At 36.2% G+C, this 25,861-nt stretch overlaps 3 protein-coding genes across 6 annotated transcripts in view; 2 read left to right on the top strand and 1 right to left on the bottom strand.

Annotated features, from left to right (window-relative positions):
* Positions 1–530: 530 nt before the first annotated feature.
* LOC137395062 (serine/arginine-rich splicing factor 1A-like) lies at positions 531–2,510 on the top strand. 2 transcript variants are annotated; one of them, XR_010978441.1, is made up of 5 exons: positions 531–759; positions 874–1,085; positions 1,189–1,361; positions 1,482–1,945; positions 2,157–2,510. XR_010978441.1 is itself a non-coding variant. In XM_068081843.1 (4 exons), exons 1-4 carry the CDS (start codon positions 602–604, stop codon positions 1,647–1,649), a joined length of 711 nt encoding a protein of 236 aa, XP_067937944.1. In that variant the 5' UTR covers positions 531–601; the 3' UTR covers positions 1,650–2,137. The 2 variants fall into 2 exon arrangements, 1 of the variants encoding a protein (XP_067937944.1); XM_068081843.1 differs by lacking the exon at positions 2,157–2,510 and having other exon boundaries at positions 1,482–2,137.
* A 155-nt stretch (positions 2,511–2,665) lies between these two features.
* LOC137395061 (sterol carrier protein 2-like) lies at positions 2,666–20,078 on the bottom strand. 2 transcript variants are annotated; one of them, XM_068081842.1, is made up of 7 exons: positions 20,010–20,078; positions 16,137–16,256; positions 13,100–13,327; positions 6,196–6,697; positions 5,777–5,920; positions 3,709–3,833; positions 2,666–3,443 (listed from the first exon to the last, which is right to left on the bottom strand). In XM_068081842.1, exons 2-7 carry the CDS (start codon positions 16,222–16,224, stop codon positions 3,286–3,288), a joined length of 1,245 nt encoding a protein of 414 aa, XP_067937943.1. In that variant the 5' UTR covers positions 16,225–16,256; positions 20,010–20,078; the 3' UTR covers positions 2,666–3,285. The 2 variants fall into 2 exon arrangements, with proteins under 2 accessions (XP_067937943.1, XP_067937941.1); XM_068081840.1 differs by having other exon boundaries at positions 19,820–20,068.
* A 2,224-nt stretch (positions 20,079–22,302) lies between these two features.
* LOC137395192 (ly6/PLAUR domain-containing protein 6B-like) overlaps positions 22,303–25,861 on the top strand; it is a 5,173-nt gene continuing 1,614 nt past the window's right edge. The window contains exons 1-4 of one of the 2 annotated variants that reach the window (XM_068082030.1): positions 22,303–22,395; positions 23,518–23,692; positions 25,132–25,212; positions 25,606–25,745. In XM_068082030.1, coding sequence (XP_067938131.1) covers positions 23,611–23,692; positions 25,132–25,212; positions 25,606–25,745 — 303 coding nt within the window. In that variant the 5' untranslated portion in view covers positions 22,303–22,395; positions 23,518–23,610. The remainder of the gene's footprint in view (positions 22,396–23,517; positions 23,693–25,131; positions 25,213–25,605; positions 25,746–25,861) is intronic. The other variant, XM_068082029.1, reaches the window with a different exon arrangement.

Here is a 25,861-nt window from a genome sequence, read left to right as displayed (position 1 = left end):
TTGTTGGTAAAAAAAATTTCTTCAACTGGCGTTTGATTGAATCTTATTAGATAATACCTTGGGCGAAACTAGCGTGAGGGAATAGTTGATTTGAAAATATGAACAATTTACTTGACTCGCTAGAGGGCATTTATTGTTTTACGAGTTGTCCATACCTTATTTTATTAATAAGGTACAAGGTGATTTCTCATCAGTAAACGATAATATGTTCACAGTTAATATCCCGTTAATATGAGGTTGTCTCAAAATATTGCTGTATAAATAGGTAGTTTTATCACTTTTAATCCAAACTATTACCATTTTCATATGTAGTGTTTTGAAACATGTACGTACATCTGAAGTAGCAGCGGAGTTGTCCTTTCAAAAATTGTACATTTGCTTCCAGAAAGTTGATGATCCTCACAAAATCAATAGGCATGTAATGAGCGTACTATTCGTCAATTGTTTCCGTGCGCGGGAACATTGACTGAACTATAGAGTAGAAGGCGCCAAAGTTAGACTAACTGACGTGTATATCTCGCGTGATTTTACGAGGCATCATTCTTTTGTGACATTTTTCCGCAATTAAAAGGTCGTTGTAACTAGTACTGTACCTTTAAAAATGGACAGCAAAGTTTATGTTGGAAATTTGCCTGATGATGTAAGGTCTAACGATTTAGAAGATATATTTTATAAATACGGAAGATTGCGAACGGTTGACATCAAACATGGTGGTGGCAGAGGCCCTCCATTCGCCTTTTTGGAGTTCGAAGACATGCGGTGAGTCTATTTGTCGCGCTAGAACTCACCACTTGAACCGCAATTTGCTTATCGATATTTTAACTAGTTATTAAACAATTTATGGTATTTATATTTCATTATGGTTTAAATTAGAGATGCTGAAGATGCTGTGAAGTACAGAGATGGTTATAATTGGGACGGATGCACCCTCAGAGTAGAGTTTGCTCGTGGCGGAAGAGGTGCGTTTAGAGGTGGATTCAGAGGTGGCCGGGGTGGATTCAGAGGCGGCCGAGACTTTGGTGATAGAGGTGGTAGTCGATATGGACCCCCTTCAAGAAGATCAGATTACAGAGTACGAATTACAGGTGCGGAAAATCAAGTCTTAAATTTTTCGTTTTCTTTGTAAATCTGTATTATGTGTTGTATGTGTATTCATATATGTGGGTATTTATTCAATTCATATTTTAGGATTGCCCCCATCAGGTAGTTGGCAAGATTTGAAGGATCATATGAGGGAAGCTGGGGATGTTTGCTATGCAGATGTTTATAGAGATGGGAGTGGAGTCGTCGAATATCTTAAATACGACGATATGAAATATGCCTTAAGAAAGCTTGATGATACAAAGTTCAAGTCTCATGAGGTAAGAGGTATTGTTGTTTTCAAATGTATATGGACGGTATATGTTATACTATCGCTTAAAAGTTGTGCTAATCAATGTAGAGTTCAGTGATTGTAAACATTGTTTGGTTACTCTGTTCAGGGTGAAACAGCTTACATAAGAGTTAAGGAAGAAGGTGGAAGTAGAAGCCGATCACGGTCTCGATCCCCTGTAGCAAGAGAGGGTAGTCGTCGCCGATCACCAAGTTATAGCCCAAGGCGCTCTCGATCTGGTTCTAGAGACAAATCCAGATCTAAGTCACCATATTAAGACTAATTCCAACTGGTTATATATTGGCTCAATATGTATCGTCGATGTGGCTAATCTGACATCCACTTCAAATTTGTCTGTACAGCAATCAGTTTATGTGTTGACTACCTGTTGCCAACCTAAGACAGTCAATTCTTATAGTTAACGCTTCTTTATTCTCACAGATGGCTTCTCTCTGTATGTTTGGACATAGGATTCATATTCTAAACTGGATTAGGAACAGTGATGAGAAGGCTGTATTTGTCTTGGAAACATTGTGACTGAATGCTTGGAGTCTAATTCTCTGATCAACATTGGTAATGATTTTTTCTTTTTAAAGCACCTTCCCTAATATTTGTACATAATATCCTAAATTTTGCTGCTGTACATTCTTGTGATGGAGTTACCAGGGTCTTGTCTTAGATAACCATCTTGCGCATTTCCAACTACACTATGTTGCATACATTCTATTTATAATTGATGCTAGACAAATATCATGGCTAATTGTATATCTTGTCGTTTTGCTAGGCATACCGGGCTTAGGATAACGTGTTGCGCACTGACTAGGATTTAAGCTGTCAGTGGATGTGATTTACTTGTCTTGGATTGGATCTTTGGATCAATCAGTGAATCTTGGGAGGGAATCTTGAGCCTGGGAGCTCGGCTCATTCATGGAGCTCTGGTTGATTCTCTGGAGACCCGGAGGAATCTAGTCAAATTTGGAGGATATCTAAGCTTTTCTGGATCTGGGATTGCGTGGATGTAAAATTCCATATTTGCTTTTTGCTGTAAAACTAAGGAAATTGATGGAGCGTTTCGATAGCCGTTTTGTTTAGCGCAGTAGTATTCACTCTAAACTTAATACTAATTTATGGTATCACAGGTTAGATGCGCAATGTGTGTGCACAGAGTTACGCTCGTTTGCCATGGCAGTTAAAAGTTAGTATGCTTAAACTATCGTTTTACTAAAGATTCCACAAATGGTGTAGTATTGCGAAAATGTAGATTAGCGATCAATCAAAGCGCTTGCGGGCTTTCTTCGGCTCAATGACAGACTTTGTCATTTGTTGGATGTTAATATTTCTACAGTTGTGAAGTCAGCAGTCAATTTTTACAGGTAGGCAGTGTGCAGTTTGATTGGTAGTAATTGCACATAACAATATGTCAGCAGCATTAAATATCTGGACCAGCAACATAAAGTATTTTTCAGCGACAGGCAAAGAACTGCTAGCAAAGCCTTTCAGTCTGTATCTATCAGGCTAGCATTAAGTGCAGGCTTGCGTTGTATCAGATATTGTGAACTTCACTCGGTAGTCAACCAGACATTGTTGATGACTAGTCAAACTTGACCTGTCCCGATCGAATTAAGCAAGTAACTGAAAGCCAGAGTAGATGGTGCGGGCATGTTGCTCAATCAGATTGATGATGGCGGATCCTAGTTTCAACTACAGACTTCATTGTAAGTCTACATCTATAATGCTAGGCTGCTTGCATGTTTGGGAGTTGATGTAAAATATTGCGCACGCCAAGCAGCTTTGGGTTGATTTGTCTAGCCTGTAATTTATAGTGATTAAGTGAAACATGTTGGCAATAATACTCCGCCTAGTCACAATGTAATTTTACAAAAGATAAATAGAACTTGTCCATGTTGAAAGCTTCACATTCTGCTCTTTGGTTGGTATCTTTTGTACATAGTAACAACAGCTGCACCACCTATTCCGAAATTGTGTTGCAGAGCAATTCTTGCATCGTCAACTTGCCTCTTTCCTGCTTCCCCTCGTAGTTGTGTCACTAGCTCGTTGCACTGGCCAAGTCCTACAACATATATTGTACAGTTTGTTTAACGTCGAGCCAGTTGGGGCTGCCTGTTTACATGCTGGAGGCTGTGATGAGTCATTTGCCAATGGGTAGCGATATTTTGTATCAATTAGAGCATACACCAACCGTTGACACAAATCTTATGCTACCAGATTTTAGGAGCATAATTAAAACAATTAAATGAAAAGAACGGATCAGGTTATGCACGCTCTCACTCCCAACTATGGCCACACAGATAATGAACTTTAGAAAGTTAACAAACCTGTGGCACCAATAGGATGACCTTTGCTTTCCAAACCACCAGAAGGGTTAACTACCCACTTGTCAGCAACTAAGTATAAGTCACCACCATTCTTATTTCTTCGCCATAATCCACTATTGAAAGCTCTGGAGTAAGTAAAAAGAGAAATGTTCTCATATTACCGACCTTCAATGCACCAGTTGACCAGATATGTAATGGCTTATGCAATAATAATTGAAGACCGCAATGGAAAAACCAGGGAAGTCACTTTTTTTATTTTTTTTTATTATCGATACCTACCTGTAGTTTTGGCACTAGAATTGTATGGTGAATTAAAAATTTAGAAAAATCAGTGTTATCCTATGAATAACTGTTTAAATTTTATGCTGAAATGAATAAACGGGCGATGTCCAAGCCGTAATATGGAAAAATTGGCTGAGTCCAATAGCTAACCAATCAAAGAGCGTCTGCTTGTTAGCGCGGTCTTGCATTGTTCAAAGTTGCTTAGCTAGCAGAAACTAATCTATGCGGAACGCGTGTTTGTTCGTGAAATTATTATTAATGACTTCTGGAGATAGATCAGTCTTCAGAATAAACTGAGACGCCTAGAAAAACAAAGAAAGATGGTAGTGCACAATAGCAAGCTACAAATCAATAGATTAATAGCCACACAGGAAAAAAATTGCCTAAAAAAGCAAACGGTAAACATGCTTTGTAATTGCGTGCAGAAGTTGTTTACTGATTTTAATCAATTTTACACTACAAAAATACAAAACAATTATTTATCTTAGCTAATAACTGTAAAGTAGCGAGAAGGCCTCATTGAAAGCCACATAGGTCCCAAGGTAGTGCAATTAGATTCGCTATGTGATAGATACGATGGGCAAAACAAAAACTACACACTCATTCACTATTTTCATTGGCTTGTGCATGAGAAAACTTTTTTAACAAGATGACAATTATTTCTTTCATTCTAATTCATTCTTACATAGAATGTGATTGAGACATGACTGCAGCGAGTTGCAAGTTAGATGTAGATCTACCGTCTAATTGGGTAAAGCTTGTTTTGAAATGTGCGCAAACACCCTAAGCCCTTTGATACAATTTATCTTAACAGCTCAAAATCCTTCAATAACACAGAATATCTTAAACAGATGTACCAGACAACTTGTCCAATGAAAACTAGGCCTATATGTCAAGTGAAAGCTGCGAATGCGGAAAGCAAGCTCATGGGGTTTTAGAGAATCGTGAAATGGCAGTTACATCGAGAGTGCTATTAAAAAAACCAATTAAGCTTCCTCATTGAACTAAATCAACTATCAGTCGATTGCCAGTCAGCAAAGCAAAATACCAAGATTGGCAGGTCCTTAAACAATTTTGCAAAGAAGAGAATCAACCATATTTTGACAATTTTACAACCAGTGATGTCGTGACAGCAGATAGTGATGAAATTTAGACGTAGTTAAACTTTTAACTGCTATTAATTACTGGTTGTGTTACAGTACTTATATTATAGTTTAATATAGTTTGAAGTGGAAAAAATATGTTTAATTGAGCAAAACCCTTCTAGTGCATTCAAATGGAGAAATAGGTAATGTCCGTTGCCAACATGCATGTTCATTTTTGACCACTGAATTACAAAAAACCAATATTCTGAGTCGAAAATGTTATTTTATAAGCACGAAACTATGTATCTGTCAATAAACCTACATATATTTGTCATAAACTGTATTTTGATTGCGTGATCCAGTCTCAAATCTTAAAAATTGATTTTCTCGAAACTTCAAAAGTGTGGTCTTCAATTGCATGTAATCAAGGTAATCAGAGTAGAAATAATGCTTTTTGCACATGCTATTGAGACAATTCTGTGTCGAATAGTGCCCTAGCGTTCGCGAATTATTACAGCATTGATCCAAATGTTTATAGATGTCTGTGCAAACTATTGAAAATGATGAAAGTACAGTGAGGGAATGAATTTGCTATAATTACAGCGTTGTAATAAACTCTTTGAACTAATATCCCAAAACCAGAAAAATACTTGCAAAAAATGAGGTATGCTAAATGGTTTAATAGATTATAGTAAATTTACCGAACAGCATCATCTGTAAGCCCTAGCGCTTCATACATCATCAACTCATTGCAGGAGAAGCAGTCATGTACCTCCAAAACATCAACATCTTGAGCAGTTAACCCAGAATCCTGATAGCACTGTTCTGCAGCCTTCTTTGCCATGCTGAAAGGACAATTGACATTTGTAAACAAAGATGCTAGTGGGAGCTGGCACCGAACCGATCCTACGTCGGTTCGGTGCTCGTGTGACCACGCCTTTAGCCTGTTGCAGCCCATTAAGAACTGCTTGTTAGATTACATCTTGTGCACATTTGTAAAATTTAAGCAAGTCACTAGTATTACAGGAGTGACTGTTACCTTGCATGGCCACCAGAATATATTAAGTGATGCTAGTACAATCTGCAACAACTAAAAATTTGAAAATATAGCCAATGATACCTGAAGCCAGATAGATCCATGAAACTTTTACGAAAAGATGATTGCATATCGGTGACCATATGTTGAGCAATTATCTCGACTGCCCGTGCTTGCATTGATGCATTATTCTCCAAGAATTTTTGGTTGCAGACAATGGCAGCACCACCGCCATCAGCAGTGGGGGCGGCCATTCCAGAATATATTGGATGGCATAATTCTCGCTCTTCTATCTTCTTTTTGCTTGGCGCCTTTTGCAAACACGCTCTTGGATTTTGTTCGCCATGCTTTCGGTTTTTGTAGGATATATTAGTAAAATCTGCCATGGTGCATTTTGAATTTTTCCCCATATACTCTTGAGCAGCGTATGCAAATAATTTTATGACATCAGAAGTCATTGCATTAAAATGAGGCTGTATCAGACCAGGTTTAGCACCAATGTCAACCATGTGATCCATGTGTCTACCTACTGGAGAAACCTTGTCATCGTATTTCTCTGACAGCCCTCTCTCCATTTTCTCAAAGCCTAGAAAAAATCCAACAAGTGAACTAATATTATAATCACAAATAAACCATAGGTTGACAAGATTATGGCTAATGATATTAATAATAGTAGTATATTCGAAACAATGTAATTTTCACCTAACAAGCAATGTAACAAAGAACAAAGGCATTCAAAAATTTGCAATGCATGTTATTTTAAGCAATCTTGAATACTGCCAGCATGCCAATCTTGTTTCAAATGTATATATATATAGTCAAATCTACAATAAAAAAGGTGCATAGTTCCAAGTTTTCCTTTCTATATCAAAATGTTTACTTGTTAAAAAATTTTCCTTTAGGAATGCACTGTTTTAGCGTGTAATTCTTTCCACAACTCAAATACTAGATGATAAATACTTCAGGTAACTAGCTATAGCATTTAGACAAATACATGTAGGTATAGGTAAGAAACCAAACTAATAGAGTTATGATAAATAAAAACAGGTTTTTATTGCTGTGAGACTCATATTAGAGAGAACAAGCAAATGGAATCTAGTCTTTCTGATACAAGAGACAAGTTACCAAACAAACTTTGATAAAGCTTGTTTCTTTAATTTAATAGGGAAACAAGCTAATATTCTATAAACTATAAAAGAAAGCTTTGAAACAGTGTTTGATATTAATGGAACATTGTGGAATCAAACTATGTGAAGGAGAACTGCGTGCATGTGTCCGATTGACAAAACAGTAAATTTTAAAAAACTGGACATCACATCTTGGAAACAACCTAGAATGTCAATACAACATTTGCTCAATTTTCATGTTAGGAGACACAAGTTAACTGAATAATTACAAAGTGGCTTGTTAAGCCGCTATATATACTGTAAAACTTCTGATTGAACGCCACCTCTATTTGAACGCCACCTCCATTTGGATGCCACTTTGAAATCTCTGATCTTCATGAACCCATAATATCAAGTGATCAGTAAAAAAGTGTCCACAAAATGGTATTAATAATGAATCGCTTACATCAATAACAATCAATTCTCTCTTTGTCACATTCCAAAGCTTTTAGCTTGTTTTTCGTTGAAAATTTGAAAACAAGACCATAGAAATAATTAACTACTATCTCAGGCTAATAATAGTTCCTTGTTTAACGCGCTTTTGATACTTTGAAGAACATACATGTTTATAAAAACAGTCTACATTTGCAATGGTAAAAAAGGTTACATTTAGCGAGCGAAACTTTTATGTGTTGAGTTTGTTCTAAATGCAACGCGTAGAGATTTTGTTCTGCCAAAAATTGTTTGGACGCTAATACTGAGTAGTTATGCAGTGCAGAAGAAGAGTTCAGGTCAGAAGACATTGCAGAAGGTATTCAACAACCAGAAGATGTTCGTTCCATCGAAAGCAACAATCAAAACACAGCTATCCGAGCAAACGATGCAAATATTTTTGTTTTAAAAATGCTAATTTTTGTTTCTGCATGTAATACAAGTATGACTCAGTAATGTCACTTGTTCATAAATATATATTTGTAGCATTGGATAGATTATCATTATATGAATTATAAATTTGCAGATTTATAGCATATTATTTGATAGCATCATTGCAATAATCTGATCTTACAATTGATCAACGCTTGTAACTCATTTTCTATTGCACATAAAAAGCTAGTTTTAGCTACAAACTGTAGCAAACATATCAATGAGTGCAATGAGCTTTGATGCAACATTATTAAATACAGATTCAAAACAAAAATTTCTTCAAATTTAGAATTAAATAAAAATTGAAAGCTCAAACAAATTGCAAAGCAGAACACAGACTATAATATCATCCGATGTTAATTGCAAGCAATAGATATAAACTGGTAGAGATATTTCTCGGTTTCTCAATGCACATTTATTAATAGATCTTTGACAAGTTGGAGGTAAGTTAGCAGATTTATTGCATCCAAAAGGTTTAATATTGCTCCGCCGGAAAAAGAAAGCAAAATATAGGCGACATTCGCTTTGCCGGTAATAGGGCTGAATTTATCTTCCTAAAATGCCAATGAGCCATTTGAAAAATACGATGCCAGCCTCTATTTGAAAGTCACCTCCAACTGACCGTCACTATAGAGGAAGGGTTGAAAAATAGAGCGCCATGCGTTCAATTAGAGGTTTTACGATAAGTTAGCTTCTGCTACAATTTTTAATTCTGATCAAAAACAAGCATAACTATGTAAAACAACAGTAATTTGAGTAATATAATGGCTATTGATAAAATATTATTACAAACCAACAAAATTGGAAATACAACAAATTGCGAGAGTGTTACCTGTTATAGCGAACAATGCGTTTGAACATTTTTGAAAAGAAGATTTAATATCTATGAAAAATGTTGGATATTTTACACTTTTTGCCTGTAAACTTACATTCATACAATGGAGTATCCAGCGCAGAGATTGTGACTCGAGTAATACCTAGAGAATTAATAAAAATGATTTCTCAGAAAACTTCGCGACAACATTTGGCAAATCATACACTCATACCGTTAAACCTCTATTTGAACACTTTGGCGCTCATTCTTTTAACCCTTCCCAATAATAGCATTTAATAGCGCTGTATTTTCCGACTAGGTCATCAGAATTTTAGGAAGATAAATTTAACCCCTTTTGGGCGAAGCTATGCTAATGTTGCCTATTTTTCACAACCTCCTTCAGGCAGATCAACATTAATGCCATCAGCATCTCAGCATTTTTGCTAAATCGTTTTCCATACACGTTGAAGTAACAGACCGAGTCAAACAAGGAACTACTTTGATTATAAAATATTAGTATGGTGCTGTTATTAATTATTTTGATAGTATCACTTTCAAAGTTTAAAAAAAAAATGTTTTAAAGAAAAAGCTTTGGGAGTTAGAAAAAAGCATTATGTTTTTTATTTTCAAAGACATTTTTTAACATTTTAAAGTTAGAATACGCCATAACAATGGCGGCTATAACACTGTACGGTGTTCCTGAACAGTGTTCTTATTGGTCATCAAAACACTTAAAGTCTTTAAGTAATTGTAAACCGCATTATGGGCGAATCTAAAACAATGGATAAGATTTAAACCTTAATAACTTCGAATCAGAGTTTAGTTCTGATGATAGTGATGATTAATCTTCTCAGGTACACCGTCACTAAATTCTTGACAACCACTACAACAACGAAAAAAATTAATTGTTATTAATAACAAGTCATTAGTACTATTTTGTGGACATTTTTCTGCCGATCACTTTCAAACGATCAAAGGATGTTAAAGAACGGGCAAACAGACGTGGCGTTCAATTAAAGCAGTGGTTCCCAACCTGGGGGGAATTCCCCCTAGGGGGAATTTGGCATTTTAAAGGGGGGAATTTTAGTTTTTATAATTTCACATTTTACGAACGCGCTTTTAAGCCTTAAAAAAAGCCTAGATGTGTTTTCTGTTCTCATTCCTCTTCTATTACATGTATATTCTGGCTGGGGTAGACCAAGTACCTTTTACTGTACATTTATTGTAATACAGTCTGCATGTAGGTACTGTAAATGTAATAATCTTTGCCAACAATTTGGAAAAATTCCAATAAGCCAGCTTGACCTTAATTAATGACCTTAGTAACTAAGGTCAAACTAAGGCTTAGTTTGAAATTGTGCTGGTCACAGTGCATATGTATTTGACACAAGGACACACTCACTTGTCAACTACTGCATCACATGTAAAAGAAAAAAATCTGTAAGGTTCTTTGTACAAGTATAATTACATCTATGCTCACATTATTGTTTCCTATTATCACTCATGTTGTCTTACTTGCTTTTCTGCAAATAAGTCACATAATCATGTATCTATTATAGTATTAGATCAAATAAAGAATATTAATACAGTCCAGATGATTATTATTGTACAAACAGATACTAGATCGTTTATAATAATTTTTAGCCGTCGCTTTATTTTTACAACTACTAATTATTGCAAGATGTCAGAGGCAAAGAAACAAACCCACACTGAGAGTTACTTAGATTATGGGTTTTCGTATCTTCTGAAAAACGGTCGTCGGCCTCCGCAATGTGTGATATGCTTGAAAACTTTCTCAAAGGACTCCATGGAACCCTTTCAGTTGAAGCAAAACTCGCAAAAGATTTACCACACTCTAGCTGAGAACGACCGGAATTACTTTTAGTCCAAAAAGCGGCAAAGAAAGAGAAGTCGACTTGATGCAAGTGGAGATCTCTATGCTCATGGTAATGCACTTATTACAGCTTCATACGCTGTTTCCTACCGTATTGCTCAGTGTAAAGAGGCACATACAATAGGAGAGACCTTGATCAAGCCATGTATGTTAGACTGCGCATCAATAGCACTTTGAAAACTAGCTGGGCAAAAATTTCAAGACATCCCACCATCCAACAACACTGGGAAGCGATGCATTGATGATATTGCAGCAAGTATTGAAAAGAAATTAGTTGCTAAGATTAAAGCATCCCTATTTTGAGCCATACAACTTGATGAGTCAACTAATGTTGCCAGTCTTTCCCAGCTACTGGTGGATGGTAGATATGTGCATGACACATCCATTGAAGAGGAGTTTCTGTTTTGTCAGCCCTTGTTTCGAACAATTTCACCAAGACATGTGTTAAAAATATTTGAAAATTCCCTTGAAAAGGCCAAGTTAGGTTGGGAGAAGTTAATAAGTGTATGCACTGATGGAGCACCTGCTATGTTAGGATGTAGATCAGACTTTGTAAAACAGATCAAGCAGAAGAACCCTGATATAGAAGGAGTGCATTGCTTCATTCACCGTGAAGCATTGGCATCAAAAACTCTTCCACAAGCGTTGAAATCAAACATGGATGTGAACATAACAGTTGTGAATTACATCAAAGCATCAGCACTAAATACCAGATTGTTCTCAGCACTATGTTCTGAAAGTGATGTCGTGTTTACAACTTTGTTATTTCATACAGAGGTGAGGTGCTGGTCCAAGGGAAACATGTTAGGCAGGCTCTTTGAGCTACATATGTCCGAGATTATGAAATTTCTTCAAAGTAAAGGCCAGCATGAACTTTTAGCAGCCATGAAAGCTGATAACTATGTATTTGAGACTGCATACCTGGTTGATACATTTGCCTAGCTAAAGAAGTTGAACTTGAAGTTACAAGGGAGCAATCATTTCTTTGCCTTTCATGACAGCATTGATGCTTTCAAAGCAAAGCTGGTACTGTGGCATACACGAACCTGCACTGGGAACACGGTATCCTTTCCCACACTCACTGAATTATTGGAACACAAACCTGCTCTTGGTAGTCTAGTGGCAACCATTACTGAACACCTGTTCGATCTCATAACAGAATTTGGATGCTACTTCCCTGAGCTACCTTCAGAAAAAAAGATGCTCAACATCACACGAAATCCATTTCAACGCATTGTTGAAGAAATTCTAGAGGAGCTACAATAGGAGTTTGTTGAGTTGGTTAACATTTCTGCACTGAAAGATGATCTCAGATCAATGTCCATTGACCAGTTTTGGCTCTCAGCGAGAAAACATTCTCTACTCGTTGCTAAAAAGGCAATAATGATTCTAATGCCATTTAGCTGCACGTAAAAATCCTTCAGCACTGATGAAAATCCTACGCGTCGTAGAATTTTCATCAATGCTGCACCTTAAAAATAAGAAAAGAAATCGACTTGACCTGGAGAGCGACTTGAGATGTGCATTATAAAAAAACAAGCCTGATTTGTGTAAACTTGCGCAGAGGCATCAGCAGGAGCAGTCTCGTTAAAACTCATAATCTCACCCCACACCCGTTGAGTGTACCGGAATAACAATAATGTTGACGTGATTTATTACTATATATGCTACTCTCAGTTATTTAACAAATAAATATATGTATATATGCTGCTGACTTACATATATGTACCTGTGTAGCCCTTTCAGTGAATACAATATATAGTAGGCCTATAGGTTCACACTTCACTTTTTCCAGGAGGGGGGAATTTGTATTTGAAAATTTTGCAAAGGGGTAAAAGCAAAAAAAAGGTTGGGAACCACTGAATTAAAGGATGACATTGTATTTTCAACCCTTCTATAGTGGCATTCTGTTAAAGGTGGCATTCAAATAGAAGTGGTGTTCAAATAAAGGTGGCGTTCAAATAGAGGTTTTACGGTATGTCAAACATTTTGTATATTTGAAGTGATCATAAGTCGAGGCTGTACTAGACTTATAGGATGATTTTTGTTCGCTCAGACATGGCTTGACATTTCACTCAACTGGCATTTACTTTCACGAACTTGCATGTGATTCTGGGTGCAAGTGGGTTTGTGATGAATATATATTATAAATTCATAGTAAAATATTTCATCAAAACTGTGCTATGTAAAGTGTACAGTACATATAATTTAGTGATGAACAGCTGGAAACCTGACAAAAGCAAAACTTACCCAATGCCATCACACAGTTATAGGATCCGGAGAGAACAAGATGTCGAGCCAGCATCAGCGCTGACGATCCCGAGGAGCAGTTGTTGTTTGTATTGAATATGGGCACTCCGGTTAGCCCGAGTTCATAGGCAGCCCTTTGTCCACAAGTGGGCTCTCCGTAGCAATAGCTTGCTACAACAGCTTGCACTTGGTGGTAGTCTAATGCCGCATCTAACAAAGCTTGCGAACCTTAAGTAAATGGAGCGATGGATGCAAATCACGCAGACGAACAAGGATTATATTAAATCACAATAAAACACAACAAAGAAAACATTCAGAAGCTGCATCATATTAAATGAGGCATGAGCTGATAACGTTCCATAATATCATAATAACTTACAACAGATTTCAATTTGCCTGCTTTTTACGGGCTGATGTATTTAAATGCTCTTGACTAAGTATTTTTGCTGCCACATATGTGGTACTTGTTGTAAATAAAAAAGACTATTTCTAGCACAGGCAAAAATGGAAGAGTGTGGTTAAACTGGTTTAACAATATTTCAACAAAACAAAAAAATTGTGAATTGCATAAAAATCAACTTCTCCAACTTTTCAAAATGGTTAATAGCAACATAACATCGCTCGTAATGATGGACAGCGGCACATAATAGATTTAATTCTTTTGATTTAGATTTAATTTTTTTACAGCTTCCCTAATAACGATCTTACCATCTATATATATATATATATATATATATATATATATATTAGTGGAGGGATTTGTTTTTTGACTATTATTCTAACATAGTAATAATAGGCTATTTTAAACAAGGTTCTACGAGGGCCTCAGATATAAAATTACCCGGTAATATTACACCATAGCTAATTTTTCCAACAGGCTACAATTGCGCTTGTCACTGACATGCGCTGCTTGTGTGCAGGCATACCAGAATAGTAAAATGTTTCATGAAATATACTTTGGGTTAAAATGAAATTGCATGACAGTCACATCTTCTCAAAGCGTGGTATCAATATGAGCCACAAATGAGATACTAAAAAGGATACAAACTAGTTTAAAGGTTGACTTGCAACAAAATTCACATTACAGTTGATTGGTATCAAAAGGTTCCCCATGTCTAACTCTGCTGTGTTGTAGGTGCAAAATATGTGGAAATGCGATTACAAGCTCTTAAAAGCTCAAAAACGAACAGTTACTCGCAGCCATCACAAAACCGCCGTAGTTTGGAATCTCTTTATTTGGCAGACGTACTCCAACATTTTGGTTATCGTTTTGACATGTGATGTTATCACGTGAAATTGAAGACCAATAAAAGTCTCGATATAAAACGTCTCGTAGTTTATGACAAGTACGTCGGGTTCTACCGAAAAGCCCGTATCAAATATAAATGCTCGCTACTTTACAGTATCGTTTCAGACTAGTCTAATCATCTAGTCGTAATCTGATCATGTGACCCATACTTTTTGCCAAGTCGCGCGAACAGTTTCTGCAGCATTTCTCGACTATCACGGGTGACCAACAGGCTCCTCATGTTTATCAGTGGATGATATGCACTCCTTCAGCTAAGGTTAAAAATTGAAAGAATTTTTACGGTAGGTTTTGAGATTTCAGTGCTCAATGTAACAGCATTACGATGATGACGAAATAGACGCGTAAGGACAATAGACATGGTTTTATTAAATGCATGAAGTATATTTCTGACAATATTTCGACGAATGAGGTTGCATGAAAGTGTAAACAAAGGACATCGTGTTCAGCTACGTCCCATTTGAGCCGTTATGGAAATAGATTCCAATCTACAGCGTTTTCATGATGGCTGCGATTAACTGTTCGTTTTTGAGCTTTTAAGAGCTTGTAATCACATTTCCACTTATTTTGCACCTACAACACAGCAAAGTAAGACATAATGAATCTGTTGATACCAAATAACTGTAATGAGAATTTTGTTGCAAGTCAACCTTTGCCTGCCAACAGTAACCTACCTATTGCCTACGTTTGAATTCATGTACACTGGACCCTCGCCATACGATTTTAATTCGTTCCAGTGTTGGCATAAAAAAGGCAATAGAATAGAGTGGTATGGAAACCCATAGAAATTATCTAATGCAAATACCAATTGGTAAAAATCATCAAATTTTTACATACATACTGTACATATTAAAAGTTAGTAACAAAACAATATGTTAACCTTAGTTACTATAGTTAGCTACAGTAACTTTAGTGTATTTAGTGGTTATGATCTACAATAAAATGTAACATTCCAATGTACTATATAGGCTATAATAGTACCTACCATATGGAGTTCTTACCTTGAAGACAGATGTATAAGATAAATGTAAAATTTAACTCTTCTATATCACTCTATACGACATTTTTGCCTTATAATTCTAATGCTGAAATGAATTAAAATCATATAACTATATATAAAATAATCTTTCATTGTAATCGAAGCAAAACAGACTTTATTTAGCAATTACTTGCTAATTATTTCACATTTACATTTAAACACCTTTACAGCTGTTTTATTTTTCCTCTTAATTTATTTAAATTGCACAAAACACTTTTTTCATTATATGAAATTTAAAAGTTTGAATGGTAACTATTGTTATATGTTGAAGATAAATTTTCTGTACAAATACTTTTTTATCACCAGACAGCGCCAGGCATTCACCTAGTTGTTACTATAATAAGAGCCGTGTTTGTCGGTCTGTCCGAAGCCGAAAGCGTTAGAAAAACAATTGCCTCACACAGGAATTGAACTCAGGGGTACTCCGATTTACTAACTGGCGACCTAACCACTACACCAGTCGGCCAACTTGCTACTATATGAATATGCAAATAATGATTACTCATTACCATCTCTCTCTTACTACGGTAGTTATCATTATGGTAGTATTGCAATTCATGGTGACTATTATAAACATAGCTCTGGGTAGAGCTGACTGGTATCCTACAGCAATGATATGTACAATGCACAATGAAGGAGGCGTTTAGGTCACCAAATATTCAAACAAAGCAAAATGTTAAGCGATTACATACCTGCCTCCCGACCCATGTCAGGATAATCCCAGGCTCTAGATTGTGGCTTTTCAAACTTTGTCATGCCCACTCCAATAACATACGCCATTTCCGGGCTTTGTATTTTGCAGCCGGCACTGCCTGTTCAAATAACACATTCAAAACTACGAAGCAGAACTATGTACATGTATGGGATCCTGATACAATGGATCAGAAAAAACAGAACAGTTGTGAAATATATAGTTTTTTTAATGGGAATTTTCCTTAGTACAGAAGAATAATGCATATTTATGCATGTATTTCAATTATAACGTACCAAACTGTTTTTGAGACAAAACCATTTTTGTGGTTATGACATAGTTTTTTGTAAACAATATTTTTTGATTTTTCTTTTCGGCCAAAACAGTGTTTTGTAAATGTTGCCTACAAAACATGCAATACAAAACTATTCAAGCAAAATTGCTTTAAAGGTTGGCTTGCAATAAAATTAACATTACAGTTTTTTTGTATCAAAAGATTCACCATGTCTTACTCTGTTGTGTTGTAGGTGCCAAATATGTGGAAATGTGATTACAAGCTCTTAAAAGCTCAAAAAAGAAAAGCCGCCGTATATTGGAATCTCTTTATTTCGATGACGTAGCCATTACATTTGGTTATTGTCTTGTCACGTGATGTTCTCACGTGAATTGAAAGGCCAATACAAAGCTCAATATAAAACTTATCGTAGCACTAGTTTATGACAAACACTTTGGGTTTTACCGAAGACCCCGTATCAAATATAGATGTTCGCTACTTTACAGTTTTGTTTCGGCATTATTTAATCGTCAAGTCGTAATCTGATCATGTGACCCAATACTTCGCAAATAATTTCTGCAGCACTTTTCGATTATCACAAGTGACCAACAGGCTCGTCATGATTATCAGACAGTGATATGTACTCCTTTAAACTAAGGCTAAAAAATTAAACAAATTTTTACGGTAAGTTATAGGATATCACTGCTAAAAGTGACAGCATTACGATGACGATAAAACAGACGCGTAAGAACAATAGACATGGTTTTATTGAATGCGTGAAGTATATTTGTGAAAATATTTTGATGAATATGGTTGCATGAAAGTGTAAACAGAAATCATCTCTCACATCTACGTCACATTTGAGCCGTTTTGGAAAGAGAATCCAAACTACGGAGGTCTCTGTGGCTGCGATTTTCTGTTCGTTTTTGAGCTTTTAAGAGCTTGTAATCGCATTTCCACAATGTTTTCACCTTAAACACAGCAAAGTAAGACATGATCAACCTTTTGATAGAAAATAACCGCAATGTGAATTTTGTTGCAAGTCAACCTTTAAATAAACTTGTGCTATTTTTAAGTTTGTTCTTGGGAACTGTTGGCAGACATGGCAGAACATAGGTAAACTGGGAATTGAAAATCTTTGAATTGAAAAAACATGTTTACAGAAATTTTAGAAATGAAGACATGACAACTGTGCCATAGCTATTGCCATTGCAGTCGCAATAAACAAATGTTATTTTCAAAAACAGTTCATAGCAATATTTAATTGGATGTTGGTAAACCACAACATCTCTTTTCAAATTATTAGCTTCTAAAAGTGCACAAAGATTGGCTTGATGAACTTCTCAGATATTCATCCTATACATTAATACAACATTTAAGGTTTCCTTTGGTTCGACAGACATAATTTTCAGTGAAACCGTATAATAGAATTGAAGATGTGTTTTTTTCTAGCTATTAATTAATGACTGGTAAAAAGCCCAATACCGAATATTATTGTATATGATAAAAAGAGCAAGTCTCCATAAAACTTATGCGCTAAGGTTCCATGGTTGTTTCAAGGATGCAATTTCTTAAGTTTAACGTTGAACTCGTGTAATAAAGCCTTTATAAAGAAGGTTCATTTGTTCGTATTTGACCAAATGTTATTAGAATTGCATGCTAACAAGGTGGACAAAGATGGAAAATTTTGAGGTTTTTATGAACTTGTACCACACGTTTTTGGCTATCAATGTATTATGGTTAAAACCCAATGTTCACAAGTTGAAAACCTCTACTGTCCTGGGCTGTGGCAGTAGCTTGCAGCTTTGAAACGTTGGCCAGCGACTTCAGTCGCAAGGTTGATAAAAATAGCTTGTCAAACAAATTAGCTAGCTACAGCCTTGTGTACTACTGGTGGTTCAAGAACAGTTGCAGCTGGTATGTTGTAATGCTTGATGGAGATGTTTACCAGGGCAGTAATGATAATGGTCATCAAACTGAGGAATTTTAAATAGACATTTATGGCCGTTTTACAGAAGTAATTTCATGAAAAATATAATGGTTATATGTTATTGTTTGCATCGAGTTATGTGTCTATATAAGACTGTTGTTAAGTTCTTTCTTTTACAGTTACCATTATGCTTTGCTTAATAAGAGGACAGATTTTTACATGAATCTATAATTAAACTAACAATGAAATATGCCAAAAAGTCGCGTGTACAACAGACTACCTTTATGAACAAGAGTCTAAAACTGGTGCATCCTAAAGAAAGTAAAGTGGCATTTTTATAATTCCTGCCTCACATTCTACAGAAAAAATAATCACTCAAATGAGTCAAAACATTGGTAAAAATATTAACTGATAGAAGCTTTGTAATTGGTTGAATAATGATAGCAATAAAATTGATCATAGTGAAATATGCAACATTAGAATTGAACATAAAAAATGTTAGCAATGGCCGATGCGGGACCACAAAAATCCGATTGTAAGATAACTTCACATGGAGGCTTCATTTTCACTTGGGAAAGCTTATGAAGAAAAAAATAACAGCATAAAAATAACGCACCCTTAACATGCTTACAGGCTAGGTGATTCAAGCCTTCTAGATGATGCCCATAAACTCAATAGACATTGGTATCTAAATAATATGTGTTAACAAGCAGCCACTAGATCATTCCATCCCATTTATCAGACTTTCCACACATTCCCTGCTTTTGCGCTTTCTACTTTCATTTTTTCATGAGACTTGTTATAGAGTTCAAGGCATATGTTCTACGTATTCAATTTTTTCATACCTTCACACCAATTTAAGTGTCATAGAAATACTGATAGATTCTACCAAATGAAAGGAGATGTGTCCCAAAAGCTTTTTGGTATAAGGCACATTTTGCCAAAAATGTGTAGCCTGTTGGGTTTATGGCTTCCCTGTAGCCTGTTTGGTTTATGGGCGCTTTTCTGAGACAAGTTAACTCCAATATTATGGCTGCAGCAAGGGCACAAAAACCTGAATCAATTTTATAATGCAGGACATGCATACAGGTTAGCTTAGATTTGTGCTGCGCAACAGCAAGGCTCAGCACCTCACTGAAGCTCCACAATCACGAATAAGAATTTACATGAACACTAGATGCAAAGAGAGCAACTGATTAAAACACACATTGTGCACAACTTACAGCAGGCATATACAAACTAAAAGGGTTTTCACATGTTACACTGCTTATATTAGTGGGCGGCGTAAACAGTTCTCTTACATACTTCGTTATTTATTAATTTTATTTAAGCTTCTGCCTAAACAGTGAATATTTTTAATAATATGTAACATAAAAGAACTTTATTTAAAAACATGAGTACAATACTGGCGCCACTGACTTCCATTGCATTGCAAGTATTTAAGGGCACTACGGTACGGTACAATTTAGAAGGCACTCACTTATAACGTTTCTTACATGATGTAATTTACGGCAGCTGCCTGGATGACCAGACAAAAATGCAGCTCGTACTTTTACAGTGTGTATGAGAGGTTGGAGTGACCCAGGGACGCGGTGCATACTTTGCATTGTAATCACAAGATAAATGATTGTGTTAGTAACATGTGCGGTTAACTAGTCATCATAACATACTTGCTATAACAATGAAATTCTTAAAGTATCAATCAATCTGCTAAATAAAAACGGTGCTAATCACGTTGAAGGGCGAAGTACACTAGCCTAGGAATTTCGATTTTGCGATGGGAGTAAATCTAATAGAAGCTTTATTGCCCACTGAATGTTAAATAAGAAAAGATAACTCCGTAAACTGTTCAATTTGGAGGGAAGGAGACAACTCGGAGAAGTTATTAACTTGAGTGTAATGCTCTAAAATAATATTACATATATTTAATATTATTGACTTGCTAGAATAAGGCCAACTTTGAATAATAAGATCAGCAGTATGTCATAAATAAAGTTCATATAAATAAGTACAAGTTTTTACAACATAAATATCTAAATACAATATCTTAGTTTTGTGCCGCAGTACTGTACATAGCACCCTTTGAATTTACAATTCCAGAGATGTTACTCATTCAAAGTGTAAAAAATTTTTATTGGGTTGTATCTCTTTAAAACGGTAAGTCTACTTTTTGTAATGTCAATTCATCATTCATTAGCATTTTTCATATATCTCCACTTTTTGTGGTGGTTTAATGCTTGAGCTCATCGCTGTAACTAATAGCTGAGACCAAAGGTTTTTGGTGATTATATTTTTTCTCTATATTACTCAACAAAAGTTATTTATACTTCTACTTCAATTTCTATCAAGCAATGATTACATGTTACATATTATAGGTATATAAATAGAATGTCATTACAGGTTACATATTATAGATATAGGCCTATAAATAGAATGTTATTACCTTTTACATACTATACATATAAAGAGCATGTTATTATATGCTACATACTATACATAATAAACAGCATTTTAAATAGTTCAGGTAGATGTGTACAACTCTGCTATTGGCTTTACACAAACCAATACAACCCGTTTCATGACACTGCCACTGCCATGTAGGCTAGATCTTTGTAAAGATTATTGGCTAAGGGAGCCAACCTTGACAGAAGCCAGCAAAATGGGTAAGTACACGTCTTAAGGATGTATGAACTTTCAACAGTGAACAAATGAACCAGAATGGAGCTGGAACAACATTTAAGATAGCTTTTGAAAAAAATGCTTACACTGCTGGTAGTCCCTGCGCCTGATCAGAAACTGTTTGCGTCCAGGCAAGAGAAGCTTCTGATCAGTTTTTGGAACACCCAAGGAAGTTTTAACGATCCTGATGACATCTTATTTAGAATCAGATGTCATCGCTTTGTCACTCATGACACAAACGCAAATTTGTTGGGTGCTAAAGTACAGACTAGATGTGAATCTTTGCGCGCAACTCGCAAAAGGCTTAATCAAGATTTTATTTACTAAATGTTTTGTTGAGCTTGAACCGACCTCTCTTATCAAGCTTAAGATGCTAGTGGTACAGCTTTGAGAAGTGCACATAGTATTGACAAGTAAGCATATTTCATATGTAAAATACTTGGACATCAATATGACTGATTTTTTATATATTGTGCGCTAGGCAGTATAGTATAAGTGTACTAATTTAGAAATGGACAGATGATTTTAAAATAAACTTTTGAAGTTTAAGCTCAATTGATTCTGCATGTTTGTTGATAACTCTGTCATCTCTGCATATTCAAAAACTTGCACCCGCTTGTTCTAATAACTCTAATCATTGATGTGCCTTTATCTGTAATGTTAAACATTCACATGATCTTCAACATTTTTAGCTTCGGGAGATGCCACTCATTGCTCAATGCAACTCGAACATACGGGAATCTTTATATTATATCGTGCGTCTCGTTATATCGTTGATGTGTGTCCCTTTACAAAGATAACTAACCAAATGTGTCCTTGTTATTAGTTATCACTTTAGGTTTGCGGGTTGAAATAGATAAATTATTACTTGAAAATTAATGTTATTTGTTATTTAGGCTGCAATATTTGACACCAGCAAGCTATAGGCTATATGTTGATGAGATAGGCTGAGATGCAAGTACGCATGTGTCTACACATGTCCACATGTGTATATAACTAGATTCAAAGTGTAACCTACAATAGTTAGAAATGCTCGTCTAGTTGCAATTCATAACTGAGATAAGCTTTTCATGCCTGGGAAAGGTTTATGTTTGTAAGTCAACAAAACCCTTGTGTCGGCTTATTTAGTCATGCCTGCAGTATGTAATAGGAGAAGGCTTTCAACTATTGTGAGTAAAGCAAAGCAGACTAGCCGAGCCGACAACCGAGAATCATATTCACTGTTTTGACAATGAGCCGTATTGATAATCCTCAAGTCTTGTACGCGACTGGTCATATTGCCTGATGCACTAGAGCTGTGCTCACGTCTCTAGTATTTGAGTTCCAGTTGTAACGCCAGTCTCTGCTCTCTTCTCTCCGCTTTCTCCTACATTGTTGGTGAGTATTTTATCATTCGATTTTTACACTGCATTCGACGGTGATATCGGATTCAACAGTGAAGCTGTTTTTTATATAATTTTCTTCAGACTCATCCAGTTTTAAAGAGGTTATAGTATGTCATACCTAAAATTTAAAAACATCTTCAAAAAAAGAAGCGAATGATGATGTGATAAGAGTGGCACCGAGAGTGAGCTCACAGTAAGAACAGCACGGTGATTAGCCTCGCTGCTGCACTAGTAACTTGTAAGATGCTCGTACACTGAGCTACCGCATGTAGAAAGGCAGCAGGACAGTTTATATCGCTAAATGAATGCTGACTGCTGACGCACTCCACTCTTACTCGTCGAGCTTACCTTAAACCTTTTAAAGGTAAAAACCTAATGGTCTGCAAATCAAAATTTGCACCAGATAACATACACTGTGAGAGCAAGACCATTTAATTTCCTGGAGCTTGGATAGCTACTACATCAGTAGTATATGAGTACAGCTGTCTGATGACAGAGGAAGGGGGAAGGTGCTCCAGGTGCTCAATGGATGTAAAAAAGCCAAGCTGGAAATACAACGACAACATGCATAGATATGTGAACTGATAAAAACAAAAAAACAAGTTAGCATCTCGCATTGAATTGTTGGAAGCTCCCTCTTTTGTTGCTGATTTTCCATGAATATAGTTTCTTAAGATTAGAATATATTGATCAATATGACTAAAATGCAGGCATCGAGTGCATAAGTAATCGATCTTATGTCGAGGTGCACTATACCATCTTTGTTTATTATCATGTCATACAAATCTCAGTCATCCAAGTACACTGCTCCCCATACACGGCCTACACTACACTCAATGATGTCAACACCTGGCACACTCTCCGTTATACTCGTACATCGGGTGTGTTTGCCATTTTTCAGTTCCTAAAGGGTTACAGTTAATATACGATCTGTGGAGTGACCGACTGTAACACAGATCAGGGTTGACTCGATCTACATGGCCGAAAACATGTGCGGATTACTTGTCCATGTGTTTGTAATTCTTGTGCGTGCTTATTGGATCAATTAGTACAGAGGTGGGAGATGCAGTCAACAAGTACAAATCTGTAGCTAAGATTATCTCTCATATATAAGCAGGGAAGTGAAAAGGCAGCAGGGAAGTGAACTAGCAGCAGGGAAGATATATAAGCAGCTATGAAGCTGTAGGGTATCAGATCAATTCAAGAGATGTCAGTCTCATTCTTCATCAAGCTTGGCATTGTCAGTTGCTGCCTTCTCCCACAATCCGCTGCCGACACTGAGAAAGCGGGTAAGAATTTCATGTCCATTAATATTTGCTCCATCTTAGAATTATACCAGTGAGTGAGATAGCTTAGAGCTTGATGACAGACGATGGAGGAAGAATATCAATTACGATAAAATTTTATCTCATTATCTCCAGGATACTCATGATGACTCCTTGGTGATCCATTTGTATTCAAGAATATGTAATTATCTACAACAGATGATGGGCATTAAGCAATGACTACAAAGGGCTAAATATAGTGTGACTTGAGAGGGAAAACATTTCAATAGACGTTGTGAAATATTGTTACGTAATTGGCTTTTCATAGCGTATAATTCAATGCATAAAATATAATTTAACTTGTTTCATCTAAGGAATTATCATGAAATTGCTGATGAGATGAGAATGAGACAGTTTATTCATTTAAAGCAGAAGCTATGTCAGCGCAGAAGACTTTTGGAAATGTCTAGACAGAACTTCTCAAATCTTTAGAGCATAACACAAAGTTTTTGACAGCATTGTCGCTATGTCAGCGCAAAAGATTTTTAAGAATATCTAAACAGGTTTTCTCAAATATTCGAGGCGGAACCCAGAGTTTATGTCGGCACTGTGGGAATGACAAGTTACATGAAATTGAAATCCATCACAGCCAGGTTTAATAAGATACTAATATGATAGAGGTCTATTATCAGCCTGTTTACTGTTTGTCTTTGCATCGACTCGCATACATATAGATGAAGAGCAAACAGAGAATATGATATAACAGCAATAGAGGTAATAAAGCTTAAAGTGGACAGTACACTCATAAAGGACAAGTCAAACAGTTGTGGCAATTACTGCTTACTGCTTGAGAATTTGTGTTTACCCAGTGATTTATCTTCTCCTTGTCAGTCTCTCTATTGATATGATGCTCTACCTAAATTAACTTCTTGGTAATTGCTGTGTGTCAATAGTAGCTACACATCTTTCTTACAACCACTCAATACGACTGGAACCGTTTTATGGCAGTTTAAGTTAATCTTATCTTTCAGTTCAGAATTTCTAGACCTGGATGTACAACAGACATCTGAAAAATTAGTCTTCGTCGGCTCTTTGCATGCCGCCTAATGACACGGATTTTTTCAATCGAATTGCCAGATATAAATGGCAGGTTTGCGTGGTGGAGAATTTCATTGTTATAGATATTTTTGAACTGGTCTCAATTGATAGCGCCTCTGAGTTGTCTCATCATGCGAGCTATGAGTTTAGTTATCTGTACCCAGTGCTTTACCACAAGTCTGTAAGAGGACAGACAGCATGTCATGCTGCCATGAGCCTCACTCGCCCAAACTATTCTTTTAAAAAAGCATCTAAAATTTGTAGAAGTTGTATCCAGTTGTAGAAAACTGAAGGAATATTGAAAGGCAAAATGCAATATTTTTATTATAATTTACTGATAGACATTAATGTTATTCTATTTTTAGCCTTACTCTGTTGGACGTGCCCACGCCATATTGATAATGAATCCTGCAATCGATGGGCTCCTAACCTCGCCTGTCCAACAAGTAAGTTTTGAGAAGATTGAGGGTCTCTGCCCCAAGCGGTAGTAACATAGATGTTTTACTGTTCTAGTCATTATAAGCTATAGTCTATAATAAACAAAATTGGTAAAAGTTTGTGTCTGTGAAATAAGTGGTTTACCGACAGGGCTCTATGCTTATTATATTTATAGAAACATATTTAAATTGTCTGTCTAATGTGAACAGGCTCTATTATGAACATGACGCAAGCAACAGAAATCCAGAAAAAATGAGTTTTTAATGAGGATAATGCGGCTGAGCTCTTACCTACGGGCTTCCTCTATGATTGCTGAGAATCCAATCTATTACTCATTACGTCAGGGATTAACATCTCTATTGTTATGCCTCATTAAAGAGAAATTCTCTTCAATATTCCAGATATGACCGCATGTCAGACGACACATATGTTTAACTCAGAAACGAAAACAAGTTTATCTGTAATGAAAGCCTGTATAAGTGCATCCCTTTGCACAGCGAACCATGTCGGCTGCACAACTTCAGACGATGGTATAAATAAGGTAGGTGGAAGCAACTCATACCTCGTAACTCTCTGTTGTGTTCAAGGATATGCTTGCCTTTGACTGTTGGCACCGTCTATTTCCTGCAGTTTGATTTCTTGCTAAAATAATCTGAA

Source organism: Watersipora subatra, chromosome 4, assembly GCF_963576615.1.
Source record: "Watersipora subatra chromosome 4, tzWatSuba1.1, whole genome shotgun sequence".
Classification (NCBI taxonomy): domain Eukaryota; kingdom Metazoa; phylum Bryozoa; class Gymnolaemata; order Cheilostomatida; family Watersiporidae; genus Watersipora; species Watersipora subatra.
The sequence above is the reverse complement of the archived record's forward strand: the minus strand, read 5'-3'. Positions and strand labels throughout refer to the sequence as shown.